The following is a 23316-nucleotide window of genomic DNA, read 5'->3' as shown; positions in this document are numbered from 1 at the left end:
AAATATAACTGAGCTTTCTAGACCATCTACACCTCTAGATATAAATGTGAGCCATCTTAATGGTTCCTGCAATCCTCCTTGAACCATTTTCCAATTCAGTGCAATGTTCAAACAGATGAAATTTTGTAACCGAGCTCCCACAGTTTGCTCTAATGGCTCCAATTGTGCTTCTGCTTTGTCTGTGTTGGCATCATAGACTCATCTCACTAATATTTATATGCCAGCACTTTCTAAACCAGGCATAATCAGTTTGGAATGGTAGCTCTTGAGAATGAAATCATATGGATGGAAATATTCTAACAATAAATCACCACTCGATAGCTCAGAACTAGAGTACAGCAGAAAAAAAGACAGACACACTATCGAAGCTTTTCATCTTGCACTCATCAGGACAGAATTACAAGGAATATCAACGGAGTAACTATTCCTACACATTTATTAAATACTAAAGATTGCAGGTGCTAAAGCAATACCAAAACACCATGGTGCACATTTGCAGACTAATACTTGCAATATTTGGAGCAGCATTTGAAAGAGGTGACAGAATATCACATAATTGCTAGGTTTTTTATTAAACACTGTTTAACAGGCAGTTTTGCTATTTTAACCCAAACCATGTGATGGGCTGAAACTGTCAGAACTATCTCCTGTGGCGTTCTTACAGTCAATGACAAGTAATCACATTCATCCCATAAAATCTAGTCTAGAAACATAATTTACAGCCCAAAAGGAGACAATATGCATTACTCCACTGTACCATCTGGACCCAGTTTTATGGACACATAAAACAACTGTCAAATATTAAATTACCACAAAGTGGAAAGGCACTCTTAGGAAAACAGTTAACTGGTATTTCAAAATATTTGTTTGACAAATTTAGCCACTTTTTTGATTAGGGATGCAATTAGTAGGGGAGCCAACAGATATAGTGTGCTTGGATTTTGAAAGTGCAATTGATAATATGCCGAACAAAGGTTAATATGCATGATAAGGGCTCATGGATTTGGGCTGACATTTTATTATTGATAAGGATTGGTTTATGGACAGAAAATGGACAGTAGGGGTAAATGGGACATTTTCAAGGGCACAGGCTGTGACAAATAGAGTATTGTAAAGATCAGGCTAGTACCTCAGCCAATCACAATCTATATTCATAACTCAGACTAAAAGACAGAGAGCTGTGTGTGTCTAAGTTTGCTGACAATACAAGCTAGTTGGGAATGCAAGCTGCAAGTAGTACACAAAGTGTTTGCAAAAAATCATAGACAAGTTGAGTGGACAACACAGTGGAAAAGCGTGTAATTTTGGGGCAGTGTGCTGTTGTTCACTTTTGTCATAAGAATAGAAAAAAACAGAATTAAATGGTAATTTTCAGAAAGAGTTGATTGCATTCCTACAAGGAACTCAGTTTATCATGCTGATACAGTAAGCAATTAAGAAAGCATGTTGGCCTTTATTGAAAGAGAACTCAAGCAAGAAAATAAAAGAATCTTGCCATAATTGTACAGCATATTGATGAGATCACACATGATATGCAGTTTTCATGTCCATATTTAAAGGAGAATGTACTACAATGGAGACGAAAGTTCTACATTGGCCCCTTGGATAAAGGGTTTGTCTTATGATGAGAGGGGGAATTAACTGGACCTAAACTCTCTAGACATTTAAAGAATGAGAGGTGGTCCCATTGAAATATTCAGAATTATGAAGCAGCTAAAGCTGATACTGAAATGTCTTTTTTTGTCCTTGGCTGGGAATCTAGAACAAGGAGACACAGTCTCAGAATAAGTGGATAATCATTTAAAACTGAGATTAGGAAAAATTTCTTCATTCAAAGGTTGTGAATTTTTGGAATTCGCTACCCCAGAGAATTATGAATTTTCTATCATTGAATATATTGAAGGCTGACAAGGACAGATTATTAGTTTCTCAGAGAATTCATGGATGTAGTGAATTGTAAGAAAAGTGAAGTTGAAGCCCAAGATCAGCTGAAATTGAAATTAATGACGGAATAGGCTCAGTTGAGTATTAGTGTTTTCTCCTGCTCCAATGAAATGAGGAGTTCGTTCATTGGAAAGTTTAGTCAGTCCTCGTCTGACCACAAGGGGGCCTACTTGACCCACATAAACCTATCAACAGGTTTTTGCACTTGTATTTCTAATGCCTCAATGGCCCAAACTATTGCATGGCTCATGAATTACTTTTCCCAGTGTGATCACGTAGCAGTTTTAAAAAATACTGCAGCCAATGAATACACAAACAACAGCAGGATCAATGTCCAGATGACCATTTTTAGTGATAATGGAGCAGGCATAAACATTGTTAACGTTACTGGGGAAAACTGCCCTGTTCCTCCTTCAAGTTGTACCAAGGGACCTCTTACATTCCACCTAAAAGGAAGACAGGCTTCTGGTTAATATCTCATCTGAATGGACTGAGAAATAGGAAGACTACAAAATATCAGTACACCCAAAATCAAACCTAGCTAGTCTGGAGAATGAACCAAGAGCAGCCAGGTTGTTTTATTTTTCCTTTACCTTCTAGACTGTGAAAAAAAATGTCTGTAATATTAGTACTTTGCAGAAGATCTGGATGCAGCAAAATACTCATGGAGAAGGTCAATGGTCATCATATGCTAGCTAATTTTATTAGATAGTTGTGTCAAATTATTGGAGAGAGAAAGATACAATGGCATAACTTGATTGCAAAATGTGAAATGATAATTGATAAATGTTGTATCATTTGAAGAACTGAGAGAACAGCAGGACTTACTCATGTTATAGCTCTCAGCATGCAGTATACCTTTGAAAGGCATGCTCATGATATCATGGCAATGGTAATGAAGTAGGTTTAACAAATAGAGTAAAGATCCTCTAGTGATCATAACATGATGGAATTTAATATTCAGTTCAAGAGTGAGAAACTTGGGTTGGAAACAATTGTGTTTAACTTAAATAAAAGGAATTAAAATGAAACAAGGATAATGTTAGATAAAGTGAACAGAGTGGATAAATTAGCAGGAAAGACAGTAAGCAAGGCAGGAGCAAACATTTAAGGAGGCAATTCATGACTGTCAGCAAAACTACACCACAGTAAGGAGGAAATATTCTAAGAGAGAGATATGCCAACCATGGCTAACCAAAGAAGTTAAGGAGAGTACTAAGTTGAAAGAAAAATCATATGACGAGGGAAAAGTCAGGTTAGCCCCTAAGACTGGGACAAGTTCAGAATCCAAAAGAAGACAAGGAACGAAACAATGGCTTAGTGGTTAGCACTGTTGCCTCATAGTACTAGCACCCAAGTTCGATTCCAGCCTTGGGGGATTGCCTAGGTGGAGTTTGTACATTCTCCTTGTATCTACCTGGGTTTCTTCCAGGTGCGACAGTTTCCTCCCACAATCCAAGGATGTGCAGGTTAGATGAATTGGCCATGATAAATTGCCCACAGTGTTCAAGGATATGTAGATTAGGTGCATTAGTCAGAGGTAAATGTGGGTAATAGGGTAGGGAAATGGGTTTTGGTGGGATACTGTTTGGAGGATCAGTGTGGACTTGGTGGGCTGAAGGGCCTGTTTCCCCATTGTAGGGATCTATTTCTAAGGAAAAATCCAGTTGATGGCTGCTGCCTGGAAGTCCCAAGGTGGGTGGGCAATGAACTAATGGCATAGCCCTGAGGTTGTTCAAGCTTTCAGATGGTGCTCTGGGGTGTAGGGTAGGGATAAATCCATCCAGCAACATGCTTGTGTCAGCAGAGAGTGCCTCCTGAATGCAGCAGCCGGAACACCCTCACAGTCTAGTTGGCATTCCCCTCCTGTAGATCCCCATGTATAGCCCTCCAGGCTAAGGTGACTCCTCTTCTGTAACCCATGAAAATTGATTACCTTTGTGGCACAATGGGACTTTCAGGATTTAAAGCAAAACAAAATCTATTTAAAGCAGACTATTTTGAAAAGCATATCTACAAACTGCCCAAGCACAACTTTTGACCAAAATCATCGCAAGATCTCTTGTTGAATGGAAGATTATTTCTGCAGCAAAAGACTGAATTGAAGATGGTTACACTTGGTGCCATTTGCATCAATGCAGGCTCCAAGAGTGATTGACTTTCCAATTGTCTTCCATCTGGTTGCAAATAGAACAGTCATTATATGCAGCCATATAAAAACAGAGATAGACATATGCGTCCTTATTACCTGCTGGCCATTTCAATGGCTTCTTTGTTTGGTGGAGGTACTGAAAAGCAAACTGAAGGAACCATGGCTTCATTGCCTGTAGGACTGATAACCTTCCACTTAGCTCGGTGTGAGTTGTTTTCCAGTACACATTCATCATCTTTGTAGATTGTTATCTGTTTAAAAAAAAAGAAATTAGTGCAGAAATTCAAACACTGTACCTATATTGCAACTTGTAATAAACATGTCCCAAGATGCTGCACAAAAGCATTATCAAAAAAAATTTGATTCTGAGCCACATAGGGTGATATTAGGACAAATGACTTAAAACTTGGTCATGAATGTAAAACTTTATGATCTATCTTAAAAGGAGGAAAGAGGCATATCAGAATGGAATGGTGCAAATTTCAGAGCTTAGGGTCTGGGTAGTAAAGAGTGTGGTGTTGGAAAAGCACAGCAGGTCAGGCAGCATCCTAGAAACAGGAGAATTCCGGGCATACACCCTTCATCAGGAATATGCCTGAAACGTGCACTCTCCTGCTCTTCGGATGCTGCCTGACTTGCTGACCTTTTCCAGTGCCACATTTTTCAACTCTGATCTCTAGCATCTGCAGTCGTCACTTTCTACTGGGTAGTAAAGTCGTGGCCACCAATTGTGGAACATGAAAAAATTTGGGAACTTTCAAGAGTGTAGAATTTGAGGATTGCAGAGATCACGGCCGGTTGTGGTGCTGTACCCATTACAGAAAGTGATGGGTAATGCCATGGTGGAATTTGAAAATAAGAGTGAGAATTTTGAAAATGAGTTAACGTAAATCAGAAAGCATAGGCTTGGTAAAAGGGTCAAAGTGTGTTGAGAGTATATGACAGCATCAGATCGTGCCAGCATCTTGTGTTTTCCTCATATGACCTCATTCTTCCAATTGCTCCCCTCCCAGAACCTTTCCAGCCAATCAGAAAGTAGTTTTCATTATTGATTGGATAATTCTGGACCATTAATAAAATAATGCACTGCTCCAGGCCCAATGCTTTTGATGATAAATAATTAAAATTGTACAAAAGTAAGAGGGGGGAAAAAAAAACTTTTTATAAAAAAATGTCTATGTTTTTATGTTGAGTTGCTTATCAGGCTCCAGCAGAGGTGGGAACCCTGCATAAAAAATACTCCTGGAATAGAAATTAAAGTCAAAAACAACATGCTTTCAAAAGATATCAGAGTGACAAACAGATTCAATAGTAACTTTTGAACAGAATTAAAAAATAACATACAAGACTATGAGAAGAGAGCAGTGAGGTAGAACTAAGCTCTTTCAAAGAGTCAGCACAAGTAGAATGGGCTGAATGGCCTCCTCCTATGCTATATGATTCACTAAAGAAACAGACAATTTTGCTCAATTGGTTCACATTGATGACACTTCCTCCTATCCAATCTACCTCACACATTCAACATAATATTATGTTTCTTTCTACTTCTTGGACTTATTCTTAAATATGTCTTTATGGGATAAACTTAATGGCTCCTGTGGTTGAGAGCTTACACATTCTCAACACTCCCAAGATAAAAAGAAAGTTTCTCCTGAATCACTTTCTCCTGAGTAATTTATTAGTAACTATCTTAGGTTTACAGTGTTTTACCTTGGCCATCCCCACAGCTGAAATGTCTTCACATCGAACATATCAAATCCCCTGTAACTTTGAAGACCTCGACTATATCACCCCTGAACCTTCTCTTCTGTAAAGTGTCCAGCTTGTTTATCTTTCCCTGATAGTCATATCCTCTTGTAACACGTTACAACTTGGTGTTATATTCGGTCAGTGAAAATGTAGACTGTACTGCTGTGTAATAAATGCTATAATTTATAGCAAACAAAGAGAAAAGAGGCTAGATTGTTGTAGGTCATTTGATCCCAGCAACTCTCAGTAATTAGTGTAGATCATAAAAGCCCAGACTTGACAGCACATTCAATTAGTTTTTGTTTGTCTAAGTCAATTCACAACTGTATGTATTGTATTATAATCACCACCCAATGAAAGATTACAAACCAAATTACAGGTTTGAGATTTCCACAAGGGATGTTTTGTCTCTCTCAGTACAAGACTAAGCGAGTTTTTAATCTTGAAATTTCTTCCCAGAAACTGAGAACTCCTGCCTGATTTTGTTCTGTACATGAAAAGATGAGTAACATTATCTATAAATTCAATGTAGCTATTGAAAAAGAAAGTCATATTGTAATTCAATCAGTAACTCATGAAAATATTGGGGAAAGATTTTAAATTGTTCTCAATTTATGAAAAGGTCATGAACAATGATTCATATTTCCCGACTGCTCGTTGCAAACAAAAGGTAAATCCCAAAAGATGTTTCAGGACACTGGATGAGGTTATAGACACATGGTGAAAAGAAAAACAACAAAGGTCAGAACAGGTATAAGGGGATCTTCAAGCATTCAAGCCATTTTAGTTAGTTTACCAAACTCAGCTTAATGTCACTAAATGGTGATATTATCACTTTAACACTATAACCCCTGCACTAAGCTACCTATCCTTAATAGCCATTTTTAAAATGATATCGTTGTTTCAGTACAGAAACAGGCCATTCAGTCCAACTGGTCCAGGCTGCTGCTTTTTCATCACATCAGCTCCTCCCACCCTCCTTCACCCTTACCAGCATAGCCTTCGATGCCTTCCTTTCTTTTATCTAGTTCACCACTTTATGTGGAAGAGGTTTCCTCTGAAAATCCTGTTCAGTGTATTGGTGGCTATTTCATATTTATGGTTTCTAGATTTAAATAAAACAGCTCACTGGGTACTTGATTGCAAACCTCAATTTGTTTGTAGTCACAGATGGCTTTGATGGGGATGGAGATCCTTGTGGGATTTTCAGGATTCCTGGGTTTGAGTTGCACAATGCTCTTCGCCCGACTCACAAGGCCTGCTACGTTGCTCCTGTACTGGAGAAGTTGTTCCTTCTCATCCTAAGATACATTAAAAAAAAGAGTAGAAATATTCTTCAAACAAGTTGGACCAATTCCAATTGACACCTTACATATTTGCCTGTACCAGTTTGTACAGTCTATACTTGACAGTGCAAACATTGGTTAAGTGCTTTCCCTAGGCTTTGTACTAAAACAAGGGATGCCTGGGCTACACGATTAAGCAGATAGATTGAACACCACACGCAAAAACCTGACCATGTGGCACGTATGGGAATACAGTACATGCAAGTACATGACATGAGCGCAGTTTCCTTCACACATTGAATACTGCACGCACTGGGAATAGCAAGTCTTTAACCATAAAGGAGGTCCTTATTGTTCAGTTACAGAAAGCAGATGTGGAAAACCTTGAAGCGATAGAGTTTATCATGCAAGGATATTCCACCAAAAGTAGAGGGAGTTGCACTAGTGTGTTTCGTCAATACTCTCAGACAAAACTTATGAAATAGGATTTAAATTAACATAAGCAGCTTTGGAGCAGCTTGTTTATTCGACCTATGAAGCAAATTAAACAGGGCAATCAAAGGATTTTATAGTTCATTCATTATTCAATATATAAGCTCACAATACAAACCATTATTTTAAAATAGCTCAGACAAATCGAGAGGATGATCAAACTCTTACTTGCCATCTTAAAACACAAGCCTCTTACTTCAACGCTTAAGTCTACAATTTCTGGCGGAACATGTATTTGCTGTAACCCTGTCCCTCACTCGAAATCAGCAAGGATCTATTTCAGAAACATAGGAAGTGATAGGCAAAGAAGTCTGCAGGCCATCTGGTTTACTTTCTCCTATTCTTAAACTCGCTTGATATAGTGATGATATGGTTACTGTAGTCATAGTGACCAATCTTTGTCACTAAGTCTGCAAAAGGCCCAGACATGTGCTGAGGAGAAACGTGAACCCAGAGACAGAGAGCTTTGGAAACCACTGGTCCAAGTTGAACTGATTCTGCCAAATGTGGATCTCATAGCTATATCTCAAAATTACTTACACTCTGCAACTTAAGTTGCTGAAAGAAATCAAACTAGTTTTCACTTGAATGAATTCACATCAATGGGTTCACCTTTTTCCCCTTGGCCCATGTTCCACAGTTGGCCACTTGTTCAATGAAATACTGTCACCTGCAGAGTAGTTTTGAATTAATCCCAGTTGAATACAGATTGTGCCCTCTGGATCCTCCATTCTGAAGGTGGTGAAACTACTTGTCATGGACAGCATTATCTAGTCTTTTTAGAGTTCTCATAACATCTGGGACCACCTCATATTGGAACGCTACTTGTTTATGCCTGCTAATGCATTCATTCTGAAGCACTCTTCATTAGACATAAATTCAATTTTAAAATCCTTTCTCCATCAATTCCCATTTCTGTATTTTAAACCCTGCTGCCCTGCACCAGGGAGAATTTTACCATGGAATCCTGAACCAGGTCCTCCAGTCTCACTAGGCTGCTGGATTTGTCACAACTGTACTTCCTCTTTATTGTATCCTGCAGGTTCCTCAAATAATCCATGGATTCTTTGGCATCATTGTAAAACTAGACATGACACAAGAAAAGAAAAAGCATGAGCTCAGTAAGATAGGCCACGCACAGCATTCTACAAAAAGAGTTTTCTACTAACGTGGATAGAACATATACCTCGAAGTAAGCTGTGTTCTCTTTCAGATGTCTTTCAACGCAGGAGCAGAGCTGTAGGATCCAACTCCACTGTGTTTGCATGGCTGCTTTGAAAGCCTGAAAAAAACATGAGAATTCCAGTCTTACCTCTGAAAGGGATTAAAACAGACACCATTACCCAGCTTCACCCATAATGCAGCAGAACAAACAGGCTGGCTCGAACCTGGCAAGCAGACCACACTGGAGTAAGTTATTACAATTACCTCGATGGTGGGTCGAGCAGGATGACGACTTAGGAGCAGCTGATCTGCCATGTCCTGCACTGATCTCATGAGGATGTCCTTATCTTCCAGCTGTCGCATCAATTCCTGTCACAAACCAGAAGAAAACAAAACCTCAGAATCTAGAAACTGAAGCCGGAAGGGAAAACCGTCCCCTTAAACATTTGTATGACAGTGGACATCAGCTTACATTTAGCCAATTCTATTTTCACTCGTTGGAAGTTATCAATTCAGAGGGCAGTACTTTTACAGCAAAATTGTGGGATGAAATCTTACTCCAGAGGGAGTACTGCAATGTCAGGGTGGTCACCTTTCAAAAGGGACATCAAAATAAAGCACTATCTGCCCTCACAGGTGGACATAAAAATAAGTCCATGGCATTACATTGACAGGAGATCTTTCCAGCATCCTGGCTCACATTTATCCCAGTAAATTGCAGTATTTAGGATCTTATTCTGTGTTAATTGGTAGCTGTATATCTACATTAGGACAGTGACTACATTTCAAAATAACTTAACTGGTGATGGAGTATTTTGTGAGCTCCTGAGGTTACGAAAGTCAAGTACCTTCTATTACTTTTACACAAGACTGATTAGGATTATTTACCACCTTCTTTTCTACCATGTGCCACAAACATAACCGTGAACTAGGAGTTTAATCCACAACTGTTACATACAGCATGGTATTCCTTCTTTCTCAACATGCTGGAGTTCCTGTCACTCCAGTCATAAGCCACTTCCTCCTCCTCCTTCTCATTCAGCCAGATGAGCTCATTAGTGGCTTTGGTCACAAAATTTTGCAGGTCGTCAAGGTGAGAGGCTCGATTCCGGGAAGAAGTCTTCAGATTTTTGAATAGAAAATGAAAAATTAAATGTGCAATTAAAATGAGTTATCCCTAATACAACTGCAACATCTCAACAGGTTCAGAGAAGGAAGTAACAACAAGATCTCACCAAAAGCTTGATGTACTGACTCTCCAGTGTTCTCAACTTCTCTGAATAACTTTCACTTAGCGGTGGGGTCATCTGTCCCTATTTAAATAAAAACATCTTCATGTTATAACAGAAAAACGAATGAGATTTAATTTAGCAAATGAAAAGTACATTTCACTGAGAACGAGGTGTCCTCAATGAAAAACTCCACTTCATCAGTCAAGAAAGCATACTAATGCCTCTAATTCCACCTCCTTCCATACTCGAGTTGACCTTTCTCTGCACCTTCTCTCTAGCTGTAACACTATATTCTGCATTCTGTTCTATTATCCTGATGTACTTATATAAGGTATGATTTGCCTGGTTAGCATGCAAACAATACTTTTCACTGTGTCTCGGTACATGGGACAATTAAAAACATCAAATCAGATCAAATCAAAATCATCCTCTGACCAAATTCTCCGTCATTAAATAGACAGATAGAACATACAAGTGAAATTGCTAACAGAATGCTAGCGTATATTTTAAGAGGAGTGGAATAGAAATGGTACTGTTACATAGCAGGTAAAACCACAGCTGAAACGACTGTCCTATTCACATTGGTGCTGGATAGTGGGAAAGCACATTTACCAGAATAATATCATGTCTAAATGGTTGACATTATGAGAACACATTGCAAAAACCAAGCTTGTATTCTCTGCATACAGAATGTTAACAGACGGTCTAATTCAGATACTTAGGGTGATTAAAGGAACTGATAAGTTAGATAGGAGAACAACTACTTCCTGTTTGGACAGTCCAGAACAAGAGCATATCATCTTGAATTATAGCTAGTCATTCAGGGGTGACAACAGGGTGCAGTCCTTCACGAAGAAAATGGTGTCAAATAATAAAACAGAGGTTGATCAGTCTTTATAACGAGTAATAAACAAAAAATCACAGATACTGGAGATTTGAAAAACACAGAAACAGAAATTGCTAGAGAAACTCAGCACTTGTGGAGAGAAAACAGAGTTAACGTTTTGAAACCAGCAACCCTTCTTCAGAACTCGAACCGGTCACTGGGGCTGAAACGTTAACTCTGTTTTCTCCCTACAGATTGTATCAAACATGCTGAGTTTCTCCTGCTTGATGGCCACAAGATCTGCAGATGGGGTTAAGACACAAATCAGCCATGACCTATTTGAATGACAGACTGAATGGTTTACAACTCTCCCTCTGGTTGTAAGTTTGCTCTTTGAGGTGGAAGGTTTGTTTTCTGATGTTTTGTCACCATGCTAGGTAACATCATCAGTGAGCCTCGTTGAAACACTGGTGTTCTGTCCTGCTTTCTATTTGTGTCTCTTGGTCTGTTAACATGGGAGATATCATTGCTGGTTCTTTTTCTCAGATGTTTGTAAATGGGGTCCAAATCAATGTGCTTATTGATGGAGTTCCGGTTTAAATGCCAGGCCTCTAGGAATTCCCGTGCATTTCTCTGTTTAGCCTGTCCGAGGGTGGATGTGTTGTCCCAGCCGAAATGGTGGCCTTTTTTGTCTATATGTAAAGATACTAGTGATAGTGGATCATGTCTTTTGGTGGCTAGATGGTGTCGTGTATCCTGATGGCTAGTTTTCTGCCTTCTGTCTGAGGTAGTGTTCGTTACAGTCCTTGAAGGGCATCTTGTAAATGACATTCGTTTTGTTGGTTGTTGGTATAGGGTCCATTCGGTTCATCAGTAGCTATTTCAGTGCGTTGGTAGGTTTGTGGACTACCATGATGCCAAGGGGGTCGGAGTAGTCTTGCTGTCATCTCAAAGATGTCTTTGACATATGGTAGTGTAGCTAGAGTTTCTGGGCATGTTGTGTCTGCTATGTGTCTACAAAAACTCTAGCCACACTACCATACATCGAAGATATCTTGGAGATGACGACCAGACTACTCCAACCCCTTGGCATCATGGTAGATGAAGAATCACACCTCTATGAAAATGAATGGATGAGCAGAGGTTGGAGATCAGTCTGCGGATCCTTTCTTCCATTTAGCTGCAAGTGTGTCAGCTCAGAAACAAGGAGTTAGTCATCAAGCTCAGGTAAAGTTGGAAAGCAACATAGTAATACCTGGAATGTGTGGCACAGGCTCGATTGCTCCATGCCAGTGTTTATGACGCACAGCAAGCATCTCCCATCCTAATCAATTCAACCTATCCTGATTCCTTGATCCCTCACATGTTTATCCAGCTTCCCTTCAAATAGATCTGTGGCATTCTCCTCAACTATAACGTGACAGTGAGATTCCACTTAGCAATAATTGTTTGGGTGCACAGGTTTCTGCTGACTCCCTTCTTGGATGTATTAGTTATGATCTTATATTGATGAACTTCACCACAAGTAGAAACATTTCATGTCCCTCCAATCTACCAAACCCTTTTATAACTGCTACTGAGTCAACAGTCTTTTCCTTTCGACCGAAAAATGGCCCCAGCCTGTTAAAGATTACCTGGTTTTATTTCTGAGAGATGCACCTTCTCTGCAGCTCTAACATTATATCTGGCACTCTGTTCTGCTACCCTGATGCACTTTGTATGGTACGATCTGCTGCATAATGTTCAAAACCAACACTTTTCACTGTATCTCAGTACATGTGCCAACAATAAATCAAACACCAACTCAAATTATAATTATCAATAAAATGTGAATGGAATGACAAAAAAAAGCTCCAGCCCAGAAAACAAAATGAAAATATTAAACTGCACTTCCAAATGGGAGCCAGGCTCGGTACAAATAGTGAGATTTTGTTTAATAAGGTGGCATAATACCTAATGCTGATGAGTAAAGTGAGGTACAACAACAAAATTTCTTAATCACCTGAAGATGCTCATACACCACAGAATCACATAATAAAATGCTACTGTACATAAGGATGTCATTCAGCCCATCAAGTTCCTCTGACCATGCTATCCAATTAAGCCAATTTCACCCACCTGCCCTGCTTTCCCCATCTCTTTGTCCCATAATCCTTCATTGAGACAAAAACAAAAAACAGCTATTAAAACACTTGGAGGAAATGAACAAATATTGAACTCGACAAAGTCCAATTCACTGCAAGTGATTCAAAATTATCTGCTGATTTTCAGGTTAGTTACCTCAGCAGATTTGGCTTCTTTGATGCTTGATTCAAAGTCTTCAATTGCTCTGTGGACATTTTTGTGATTTTCCAAGTGACTGTCAATGCTTGGTAAATCAGAGCCCCACTCAGCACGATCAAGCTGCACCTGGATTTAACAAATAAAAATAGAAAACCTCTTAAATCAATACCATTAAAATCAATTCACAGCAAAGCTACAGGCCTTTTGGCCCAACAGATGTGAGTGGTCTCCTTTTGCTTGGTCACCACTGACAATTCTCACCCCAATGCCTCACTGCAGTCAAGGTACAGTGTGATACAGATGCAGATTTTAGACAGCGTTCTGACATGTGAAGTGGTGAGATATCAATGCACATCCTTCTGTCAATTCTAGTTTTTTTAATAAATAAATCACAATTTCTGCTGCCTAGAAGGAAAAAAAAGTTTCAGCTATCTGAAACTGTACTGAGAAAGGTTTCTCTATGAAGTCAGACTAGAACTCCTGCTCCTGTTGAATTTAGTGTCTTGCAGGTGAATGATTTAGCACCAGGGCCAACAGAGAAATTCATTTTGCACAGTTGAAGCCACTGAAACAAGTTCTCTATTAAGTTCTAACTGCATTGCATTGAAGACTTTCCAAGGGAGCAGAAACTAATAATTTAGACTCAAAGCCCCAACTCAAAAAACAAGAAATAAGAAAAACAAAACTAGAATCTACTGAGAAAGCCAAACAACAATCTCGTCACATTGGTGAAAGATCCTTATATTATCAAAGAAAATAAAATAAAAGTGCAATAAAAATTAAGATGACAAAAAGAAACCAAAGTATACAATGTTTTATTGCACTATTTACCTGCATATCTTCCACCCAGCTTATTGAGTCCTGCAAAAAGTTCATGTTGATCTCCTCCTCTGTCAGCGACTGGTCGATGAATTGTGACCTCAGCAATGGTTTCCTGATCTGCATCAGTTTTACTGTCTGGATTGAGTCTGGGTCCATACAGGGGACAAAGCCTTGAATGAAGCCATGTGCCAGAATGGGTTTTAAGCCAGAGGAGAGTGTTGCAGGCAAGCTGGGCGTGAGAACTGGGGTCAATCCATGGGTCAAGCTTGGTGTCAAGCTCCGAGATAAACTGGAGGTCAAGGATGGTGTCAAACTCTGGGAAAACCCTGATGAGAAACTCTGATTCAGGCTTTGATTTAGCCCAGCCATCATCAACTGAGTCTGCTCTGAAGATAAGGTGCGCCCTTTATTGTATAGCGATGAACAATCAGACTTCAGCAACATCAACTCATCACGCAGCTTTGCAACTCTATGGACAGAAAGTAAGTCACATTACACTCATTTAATTTCATATTTGAATTTTTCAAATTGTCTGCCTTCTAAAAGGTAAAGTAAATTATATTTTTAAAGAAGATTTTCAACAGGGAAATAATATTTATTACTGTAGTTAATTGAGTTCATCAATTAAAGAAATGCTAGTTATGGGAAAACAAATGTTTCCTAACCCTTTGCAATCACTGTCAGCATGAATGATGGCCAACAGAAAGTAACAAACTATCATTTATATGGCACTTTTCATAACCCAAGTTTGTTTTTCAGCAAAGAAGTACTTTTGAAATGTTGTCACTGTTGTATTGTGGGAAACTTCACAATCAATTTGTGCACAGCATGCTCCCACTAACAGCAATTCCATTATGACCAAACATTCTGTTCCAATGACGTCAGTTAAGGCAAGATATCCTGCTACAAGATACTGTGTAGAACATCTCTGCTCAAATATGAAGTAAAGCCACAGGATCCTTTCGCACCAAGTTAAATTGAGTTCAGGGTAAAAAGTTTCCTTGTGCTCGAACCATCATCATATCTGGAAGTCAATCTCAGAAGATCACCTGCTATGACTCTACATTACTTGCTCCTATATTTGCCATTATTGGAACATGTCTGAATGGCGTGGACAACTCTCTGTGACTTAGCCTCCAAATATTATCAAGTTGGTGTGGAATTTACAACAAAATCTATCCAATCCATTATTCTGGTGGTTCAGCTCCATGACAGACCGCTGTCATTCAGTGTACTTTATTTAATCACTTCAACGTGTATTTTTGTATTTTGTTTTCCTCACATATGCTCTGATCTAATATCCCTCCAGGATGCATCACTATTTTATCACAAAGTAGCTCCTTTGAAGCATATCCACATTGCAATTTCCCTCCAAGTAAATCTTCATCTTATTGAATCTAATTTGGTCCAGCCAACAACAAATTTACGGTTCTGAGGAAGGGTCACAAGGCCCAAAATGTTATCTTTGATTTCGCTCCACAGATGCTGCCAGAACCACTGAGCTTCTCCAGCAATTTTCATTCTTGTCTCTGACTACAGCATCGATGGTTCTTTTGGTTTTGACAAATGTACATAGTGTAGATTTTTATCTTCGAGAAATTGAAGAAACTTTCATTGAAATTAAAGTAATGTAGGACTTGAGAAACCAGTGGTCATCATCAACAGCAGAGTAGTAATCGATCCAGTTTGCCCAACAGAGGTCAGGAAGCTGACTTCATGATCTTTGAGTTAACTGATCTCAGCTGGACAGCAGCAAGTGGGGCGTTACAATTAGCCTCAGTACCCCTGGATTGGGATGGGGAAGGGAGGACGTGGAAGACTGCTTCTCCCCCTTGTTCCCATTCTGCATCCTTGGCTGGATGTTCAATCATGAATCTGGCACTTGACTACAGCATCTGAACAACTGGCTCATCTTCACCAGATAATGATATCCTACAATCCAATCCGTTTCAAAAGGTCTGCATTGGTTGTAAAGCTCTTGTCGGCATCGTGAAATCCATTACAAAAATGCAAGCACTTCCTTTCTTTCTCGTGGGCTCTTGGGCAATGGATTGAGCAGCAGCACTTTGTCGAATAAACAGAGGCATGGAGGGGAGAAAATATTTTTAAAAAGAACATTGACATGGTAAACAACTGAAAACCACATGGACGAAAGATGTGGCCTTTTGAAGTTGTCAGTTCGCATTTTCATTCAAGATTAATTTCAATTAATTCTAAGATTATTTATGATCATTATTTTTACAATATTGTCAGCATGGTCCAGGGTCCTACCTTTGAACAAGTTGGTCTGCCTGATAATACTTTCCATCGATTAGAATCTGGACATCAACAATCTGTTGACGGATGAGATTTTCAGATTCTAGAAGGTACCCTGCAACCTCTGTCTCATTCTGAAACTGAAGTCCTGATTCCATCCGCTTTGCATCCTGAAACAATTTGGACATGTGAAAAAGGAGAAACGCTGTTAACACACGACAGCTATAAAACCCAAAACCCGCGAATGTATTCAACATCAAACAGCCTGCCATTTGCCAGATCAAATCTGACACAGAGTGCACAGCATGTTACTTACAAGTTGGTATGAATTTCGCGCTCGTAACAGTTTATCTTCACACGCCACATTGTCACACTGAAGTCTGCAGGCGATTTGTTGCAGCATTTCAAGTCTAGAGGGAGAATTTTTGTTTAGGAAAAGGAAAGTGAGAATAAGAGTCAATCAGAACAGGGACAATTGCAATTGTGCTGCAATAAAGAATAAATGATTGATTCAACTACACATTAGTCATTTCTCTTGACTTCTACTTTGAGTGACTTCAACAGAAACAAAAATGGAGAGATGTACACCAGCAGCTGATGAGATATAAAAAATTTATGCCATTTTCCAAAGTGACCTCCTTGGATTTTGATAATGCTCTGTTGTTCAGACTAAAATCCAATCAGTTGTGATTCATTTACTTTTCTCTAGTCAGACCAAAGCAAAGTGGCTCTCTTCTATAATGACTGACTGTGAGGATCTGATTGCTTTATGTAACAGGGGAAAGCTGAAGGAAGACAGAATGCCTGCCAATCCGACCATGAACGTTCTCAGCTACAATCATTAAAAAAAAGACAAAAATAGAAAATGAATAAATATCTCTATCTTAAGTACAGAAAGAGATATCCGAATGACACAAAGTACCGGTCTGAGCAGCTCATGGATTTTTTTGACAACAAAATTGAGATTGCATCAATTGCCTCTGCTGGTTCCCTTCCTTGCCTAAGCTGACAAGATCAAACTTTCTGTAAGGTTCTTGCTGTCTGATCCCCCAACTCACATCTTATTCTACTTTTTGTTTTAAATCTCCCCTCATACGCTTTCAGGTTTTGTTCACAAGATCCATCTCCTGCTCCTCAATCCTATTTTATCCAGGCAGCTGGTCACCCAGTTTCACCACCAAGTTGCCATAGTGGGTGATATTACCAGCAGTTCTCTCTTCATGTACTTTCCTCTCTTCTTCCCATCTGTCAACAACTATCCTCACCTCAGAAAACCTGCTCTTAGCTTCCAAATCCATGCCAATCTTATCCAGGTTTGATCCCTCCAGTCTAATTACCATCCCAGCACAAAATGTTCAAAACAACTCTTAGCAAAGTCATAATGTGACAATGACAAATGTCAAATTTCCTCACAAATTTGTGTCATCACCCAGACCACCCATTTCCATTTCTATAGAAATGCTCAACTCCACTCCTGCCTCAGTTCACCAGTAGCTGAAAGCCTCATCAATGCGTCCATTATTTATGGATTTGATTATGCTAATGCACTCAACATTCTATCTTCCGTAAATCTGAGCCACCCAAAATTCTGTTGCCTATGTCCTACTCACACCAAGGTCCATTCACCCAGCACCCTGGCACTCATAGCTTATCTCTCCATGCTTCCAGCTGCTCTAGCTTATCTCTCCATGCTTCCAGCTCACTGCCTTTATTCCTGATGAAGGGCTTTTACCCGAAACGTCGATTTCGCTGCTTGTTGGATGCTGCCTGAACTGCTGTGCACTTCTAGCACCACTGATCCAGAATCTGGTTTCCAGCATCTGCAGTCATTGTTTTTACCTTAACTCATTGCTTTACACCAACTCAATTTCAAATTTCTCAACCTTAAGTTCAAAGTCCTCCATAGCCTCATCCTTCCCTATCCCTGTAATCTCCACCATTTATACAACTCCCTGTGATAACTGTGCTCCTCCAAATTGGACCTCTTAAGCTTCTCCAAATTTAATCACTCCAACATTTGTCTAGGCTTTAAGCTTGAGCTTACAGTATTGGAATTCCCCCTTAAACGTCTCTGTCATTTGAACATTTTATAAGAAGTCCCTTAACCTACCTCTTTGACCCTCATTTTAGTTACCGGATCCCAATATTCCCTTATGTGTTTCAATATCAAATTTTGTTTTGTAACATGCTTGTGCAATGCTGTGTTCCTACTTTATCAGCTCCACTTAAATAAAAATAGTTACTGCTATTATAAGCAATGCTGTTCCAAACAAAGTGCAGTTCCTTAGCAAGGGCCACCTTAGGCAAATATTAATATTCACAGGAAAAAAAAAGAGTAATAAAATCAGTACAGGCAAAATAGACATTAAAGCTCAAGCAACTTGAATGCAAAAGCCAATATCAGAGTGCAGGTTTTTGGTGGGGGAGCTGTGGTGCAATGGGAGTCAGGGATCTACAGAAGGGAATTCATAGAAACATGAATTTAGCAAAGAAGACCATTCAATCCAGCATGCTGCATCATTCAGTGAATTTATTATGCCACATTCAGTCACATCTCAGAAACAGATACTAACAGATTAATAAAATTCTCTTCATAATTGAAGTTATTTAGCTGTCACATATAATGCAATAGACTCACAGATTATTATACCACAAGAGGTGACAATTTAGTTCAACATGCCTGTTTGAATTTATGGAAGAACTTACCAAATTAGTCCCACCATCTCCCAATCTGCCCATCTGCTCCCCCCCCCCCACCACCACCCACAAATCTGCAAATATTTATTCGGGACCATCTACCCCATTGAAATTTACGAGTGAATTGCTTCCAGTACCTTTCAGACCAGACAGTGCACCGATTACATCCAGGAGGCACACTGCATAAGTGCCCACTCTGCACACATAAACATACCTGCTAACATCCATGTCACTGCTGGAGGATGTCCAAGAATTCATGAAGGTTCTCCCTCCAGAGCTGCTATGTGAGAAGCTCTCAATAGAGCTGGTGCTATTGCTGGTGCTGTTGCACAGGGAGTTGGAGTTGTTGCCACCAAAGGCAATTGCCTGGTCATTCACTTTCAACATGACCTGCAGCAACCCAGTTGTCAAACCCAAAGACCCCACCTCACCTCTGCAATCAATGCAGTGGAACAGCAGAGCAACCTCTGCGGCTCTGGATCACCTTGTACTAAGCAACACTCTCGGCAGCTGGTCGCTCCAGTACAAGTACAAGCGAGACCTCACCTGCAGACTGCTTCAGACCTTAATACACTGATCAAACAATCAGGAATGTGCTGCTGGGCATGCATACTTGTTGTGTCATTTAGTGTTTTATTAATAAATCTGAGACACTCCTTTTCACTGCCCTACCCACATCAGAAACCACCAAATGCGCATTCCAATTCAATGAAATCAACTGAAGATTTTACTTAGCGATGAAAGAAAGCAACAATTTCTCTTGGCATGCCACTCGATCCATTTTTGATGATTTCAAAATTGAACCCAACTTGTTTAAATGTTGAAAAACAATTACAAAGTCGTCACCACTCTGATCAGACTCATTCCACATCAAAAGGCTGCACTTTTCAATAAATAAAACAAAGAGCTGTGGATGCTGGAAACCTGAAATAAAAACAGAAATAGCTGGAGAAATTCAGCAGGTATAGCAGCACCTGTGCAGAGAAAGCAGAAAGGGTTATTGGATTTGAATTGTTAACTCAATTGTTTTTCTCCACAGATGCTGCCAGACACACTGAATTTCTCCCTCTATTTCTGTTTTTGTTTCATTATTCAATACTCGGTGCTGCCTCTTCATTTGTTTTTGTTTTCTTGGAATATTGGTAACAGGACCGCAGGTTGCCTGTTGTGTATTGGGGACAAGGTACAAACAATGTTTAAATTTCTTGCATTCTTTACAAAGTAGTGAAGAGTTTCCAGTTCACAGTGGTAGAGTCAGCCTCAGGCTGTCGTCTACTCATTCATCAGTTTATTTTTAGTTAAAATGCTCTCCAGTTCCACTTATTAACACAGCAGATCAAAGAATAAATCCAAGTGAATTACTGTTCATAGATTTCTTCAATATCCAACCTCAAATTTATTAATATAACACTAAATAACCAATCATCATGTGCAAATCTACACAGTGAGGGACAATGGCACCATGGAGGATTCGCAGCATCTAATACTCTCTACCTTGCTCAAACTCACACGCCAAAGTGCTTATTTCCAACAAATTCAGCATCCAAACTGGGACCAAGGCCGGTTTTGCCAATCCCTCAGTCCTATGGCACTGAGAATAATTGTTGTACACAAGCAGTCTCAGAACAGTTAACTCTCAATACCCAAGGAACTAACCTGTTGATAATTTGGTTCCTCTGGATCAGTATTATACATTTTGTTCTTCCAACTACTATAAAGATACTACTATAAAGATATTTCAATGCAGCACTTAAATGATAGGCTGAGAGGACAGTGTGTTGGGAGACAGTGAGGACTGCAGATGCTGGAGATCAGAGCTGAAAATGTGTTGCTGGAAAAGCGCAGCAAGTCAGGCAGCATCCAAGGAGTAGGAGAGTCGACGTTTCGGGTATGAGCCCTGAAGAAGGGCTTGTGCCCGAAACGTCGACTCTCCTGCTCCTTGGATGCTGCCTGACTTGCTGCGCTTTTCCAGCAACACATTTTCAGGACAGTGTGTTAGCCAAAGCACTAGCCTCACATCAGTCAGAATGGTGTGGACTCAAGTCTCAATCCAAAGATATTGGCAGACATTTCCAGTGCAGTACTGCCAAAATACTATATTTTCAGAGATGCGAACTTTTGAAGGAGACATAAAACCAATTTGGCCCATAATTCGTTAGTGTTTTAGCATATCCTGAGGCTGTGAAAGGCGCTACATAAATGCAAGTCTTTCTTTCTTGAGGAAAAAACCTGGTTCTTGTCTCTCACATCTGAATAGCCCAATTAGATAAGTCAGAATATTTTGATCTCACTTCATTATTAATATTTAATTGCTGATACTATTTTCTCTTGCAAATTTCTGCACAAAGGCAGATTTCTACTTTAATTCTCTGCCAGGGTTTTCAGCATACCCAGCAATTTGCAAACTTGAATCTGTAACTCAATTTGTCTTCCTGGCTTCAATTCAAAATGGGAACAAATCCTTCTTCACATTTTGATGAAGTCATTAATGTTGAAAAGAGCTCAAAAGAAGTAAACACAGTATCAAGGCCAAGGTACTTAAGAGTACTAAACAAGAATTTCTGTTACAAATACACCAAAAAAGCTACAAAGAAGAACAGGCAGCATATTCTAGAAAGAGAAGCATTTTCATTTCAAACACATTTGAGCAATTCTAACAGATAGCATATTAAATTATTAGGCTATTAACGATTCAAGTTCAACTTGGAAAATTTAATTTGTGTACCTTCAGACCATTTAGTGGAACCAAGAATTCTAACAAGCATTGGTGTCTTTAACACTGAACATTTAAGGCAGGAAACAGTAGATGATTTTTCAATAACTACTTTGGCGTACAGGCTTAAAATAAAATGTCAGTCCCACTTCCTATTATCCAGTTGCTTTGACTGCCACTGCATTGAGAAAGGACAGTGACGTTTCAAGAGAATGGAGGAAGCAGCACTACACCTGAAACATTAAACTCTACTTTCTCCCCACAGATGCTGCCAGACCTGCTGAGATTTTCCAACATTTCTGTTTTTGTCTCACAAAAAAACTGATTCTAGTGCATGCGTATGTCAGGTATGCTGTTGTCACTGTGCATCATGGAAGCTGGGGCAGAAACGTAATTCAACTCAGTTGACAATCCATACTCAATTACACAAAGAAAAATCATTGTTTTTAATACCAAACCCCACTCTTTACTGACCTTTCCACTTCTGGCCGTAAGCTCTTTTCTCTTTCTAACATAGCAATGATCAATTTTCCCCACTCCTTTTCCACATCATTTGGGTGATAGCCTTGAGGAAGTTTAATGCGACCAAATTCTATCCACACCTACAAAACAATGTTGACATGAAATATGTTTTTTTTTAATTTTCTGAACAGGTTTCAAAAGCAGTTCAAATCCAAGAATACAACATAGATAGTATGAGACACTGTGGTGTGCATGTGTATGCGTGTATGTGTACCCTTGAATGTGCGTTGTACTTGCCTAGGCTTCTCATTTCACTGAAAAAGCAAAGGAATGATGAACTGGAAAACAATTCTGGGAAAGGTTGAATGAAGTATAGGTAGGGGAAACAGAATAGCATCAGCAAGTGCTTTAGTCTCAAGGTGAATATGAAAAAATGTTGAGTGAATAGTGAGTAAAAGAAAAACCACACCAGGTTTATAAAGGTATGACCAAAAATAACACAGAAGATGAAAATTGTGGGAGCAGGTGGTAAATAAAGAACTGTCAAAACTAAATTATAAATCTAGATCCTTCTCTGCAGAAACCAAAAGAAGTGTGCCAATAAGGAATTAACTTATGATATAGTATCAACCAAAAATGAGATCAAAGTATAAATTCTGCATTCAGACAGATAAAGGCTTATTCAAAAAAACATCAAGGGAAATGGAACGACCACACAAAAGAGATCTAAACTATTGTGTAACTTGGACCAGCTGAATGGTCTTTTCACAGAGTGCTTTTTTTTTGGCTGTCTCCTCTCTGAAGTCATTGTTTTCAAATTTATATCTTAAATATGTTGTCATAGTGACAGAATGTTTTCAGAGCACCAAAATTCAATGACAAATGACAGCAAAAAAACTGCAGGTATTTTGGCAGGTTAAAATCTTGGAGTTCCTGTCCCCTACCCACCTCCACTAACAAGTCAGGGGCATGCCTACATCACACAGGTCAAAGTTGCTTGCCCGTTTGTTGCTTTAAAAACTTCAAGCAGGTCACACCTTAGTCATAGAGTCATAGAGGTGTACAGCATGGAAAAAGACCCTTCGGTCCAACCCATCCATGCCGACCAGATATCCCAACCCAATCTAGTCCCACCTGCCAGCAACCAGCCCATAGCCCTCCAAGCCCCTCCTATTCATATACCCATCCAAATGCCTTTTAAATGTTGCAATTGTACCAGCCTCCACCACATCCTCTGG

General features: G+C 39.4%; 1 protein-coding gene across 11 annotated transcripts in view; it reads right to left on the bottom strand.

The window, feature by feature from the left end:
- dst (dystonin) overlaps positions 1–23316 on the bottom strand; it is a 624072-nt gene that overhangs the window by 328532 nt on the left and 272224 nt on the right. For 10 of the 11 annotated variants that reach the window (XM_060852081.1, XM_060852129.1, XM_060852093.1 and 7 more), the window contains 12 exons: positions 22091–22218; positions 16523–16616; positions 16222–16376; positions 13960–14419; positions 13126–13254; positions 10023–10100; positions 9746–9907; positions 9052–9156; positions 8810–8905; positions 8582–8707; positions 6994–7146; positions 4193–4347 (listed from right to left, as the gene is read on the bottom strand). In XM_060852081.1, coding sequence (XP_060708064.1) covers positions 4193–4347; positions 6994–7146; positions 8582–8707; positions 8810–8905; positions 9052–9156; positions 9746–9907; positions 10023–10100; positions 13126–13254; positions 13960–14419; positions 16222–16376; positions 16523–16616; positions 22091–22218 — 1841 coding nt within the window. Of the gene's footprint in view, positions 1–4192; positions 4348–6993; positions 7147–8581; positions 8708–8809; positions 8906–9051; positions 9157–9745; positions 9908–10022; positions 10101–13125; positions 13255–13959; positions 14420–16221; positions 16377–16522; positions 16617–19117; positions 19224–22090; positions 22219–23316 lie in introns of those variants that run through there. The other variant, XM_060852171.1, reaches the window with a different exon arrangement.

This window comes from Hemiscyllium ocellatum, chromosome 3 (genome assembly GCF_020745735.1).
Source record: "Hemiscyllium ocellatum isolate sHemOce1 chromosome 3, sHemOce1.pat.X.cur, whole genome shotgun sequence".
NCBI classification, from domain to species: domain Eukaryota; kingdom Metazoa; phylum Chordata; class Chondrichthyes; order Orectolobiformes; family Hemiscylliidae; genus Hemiscyllium; species Hemiscyllium ocellatum.
This window is presented reverse-complemented; position numbering and strand designations above follow the sequence as displayed.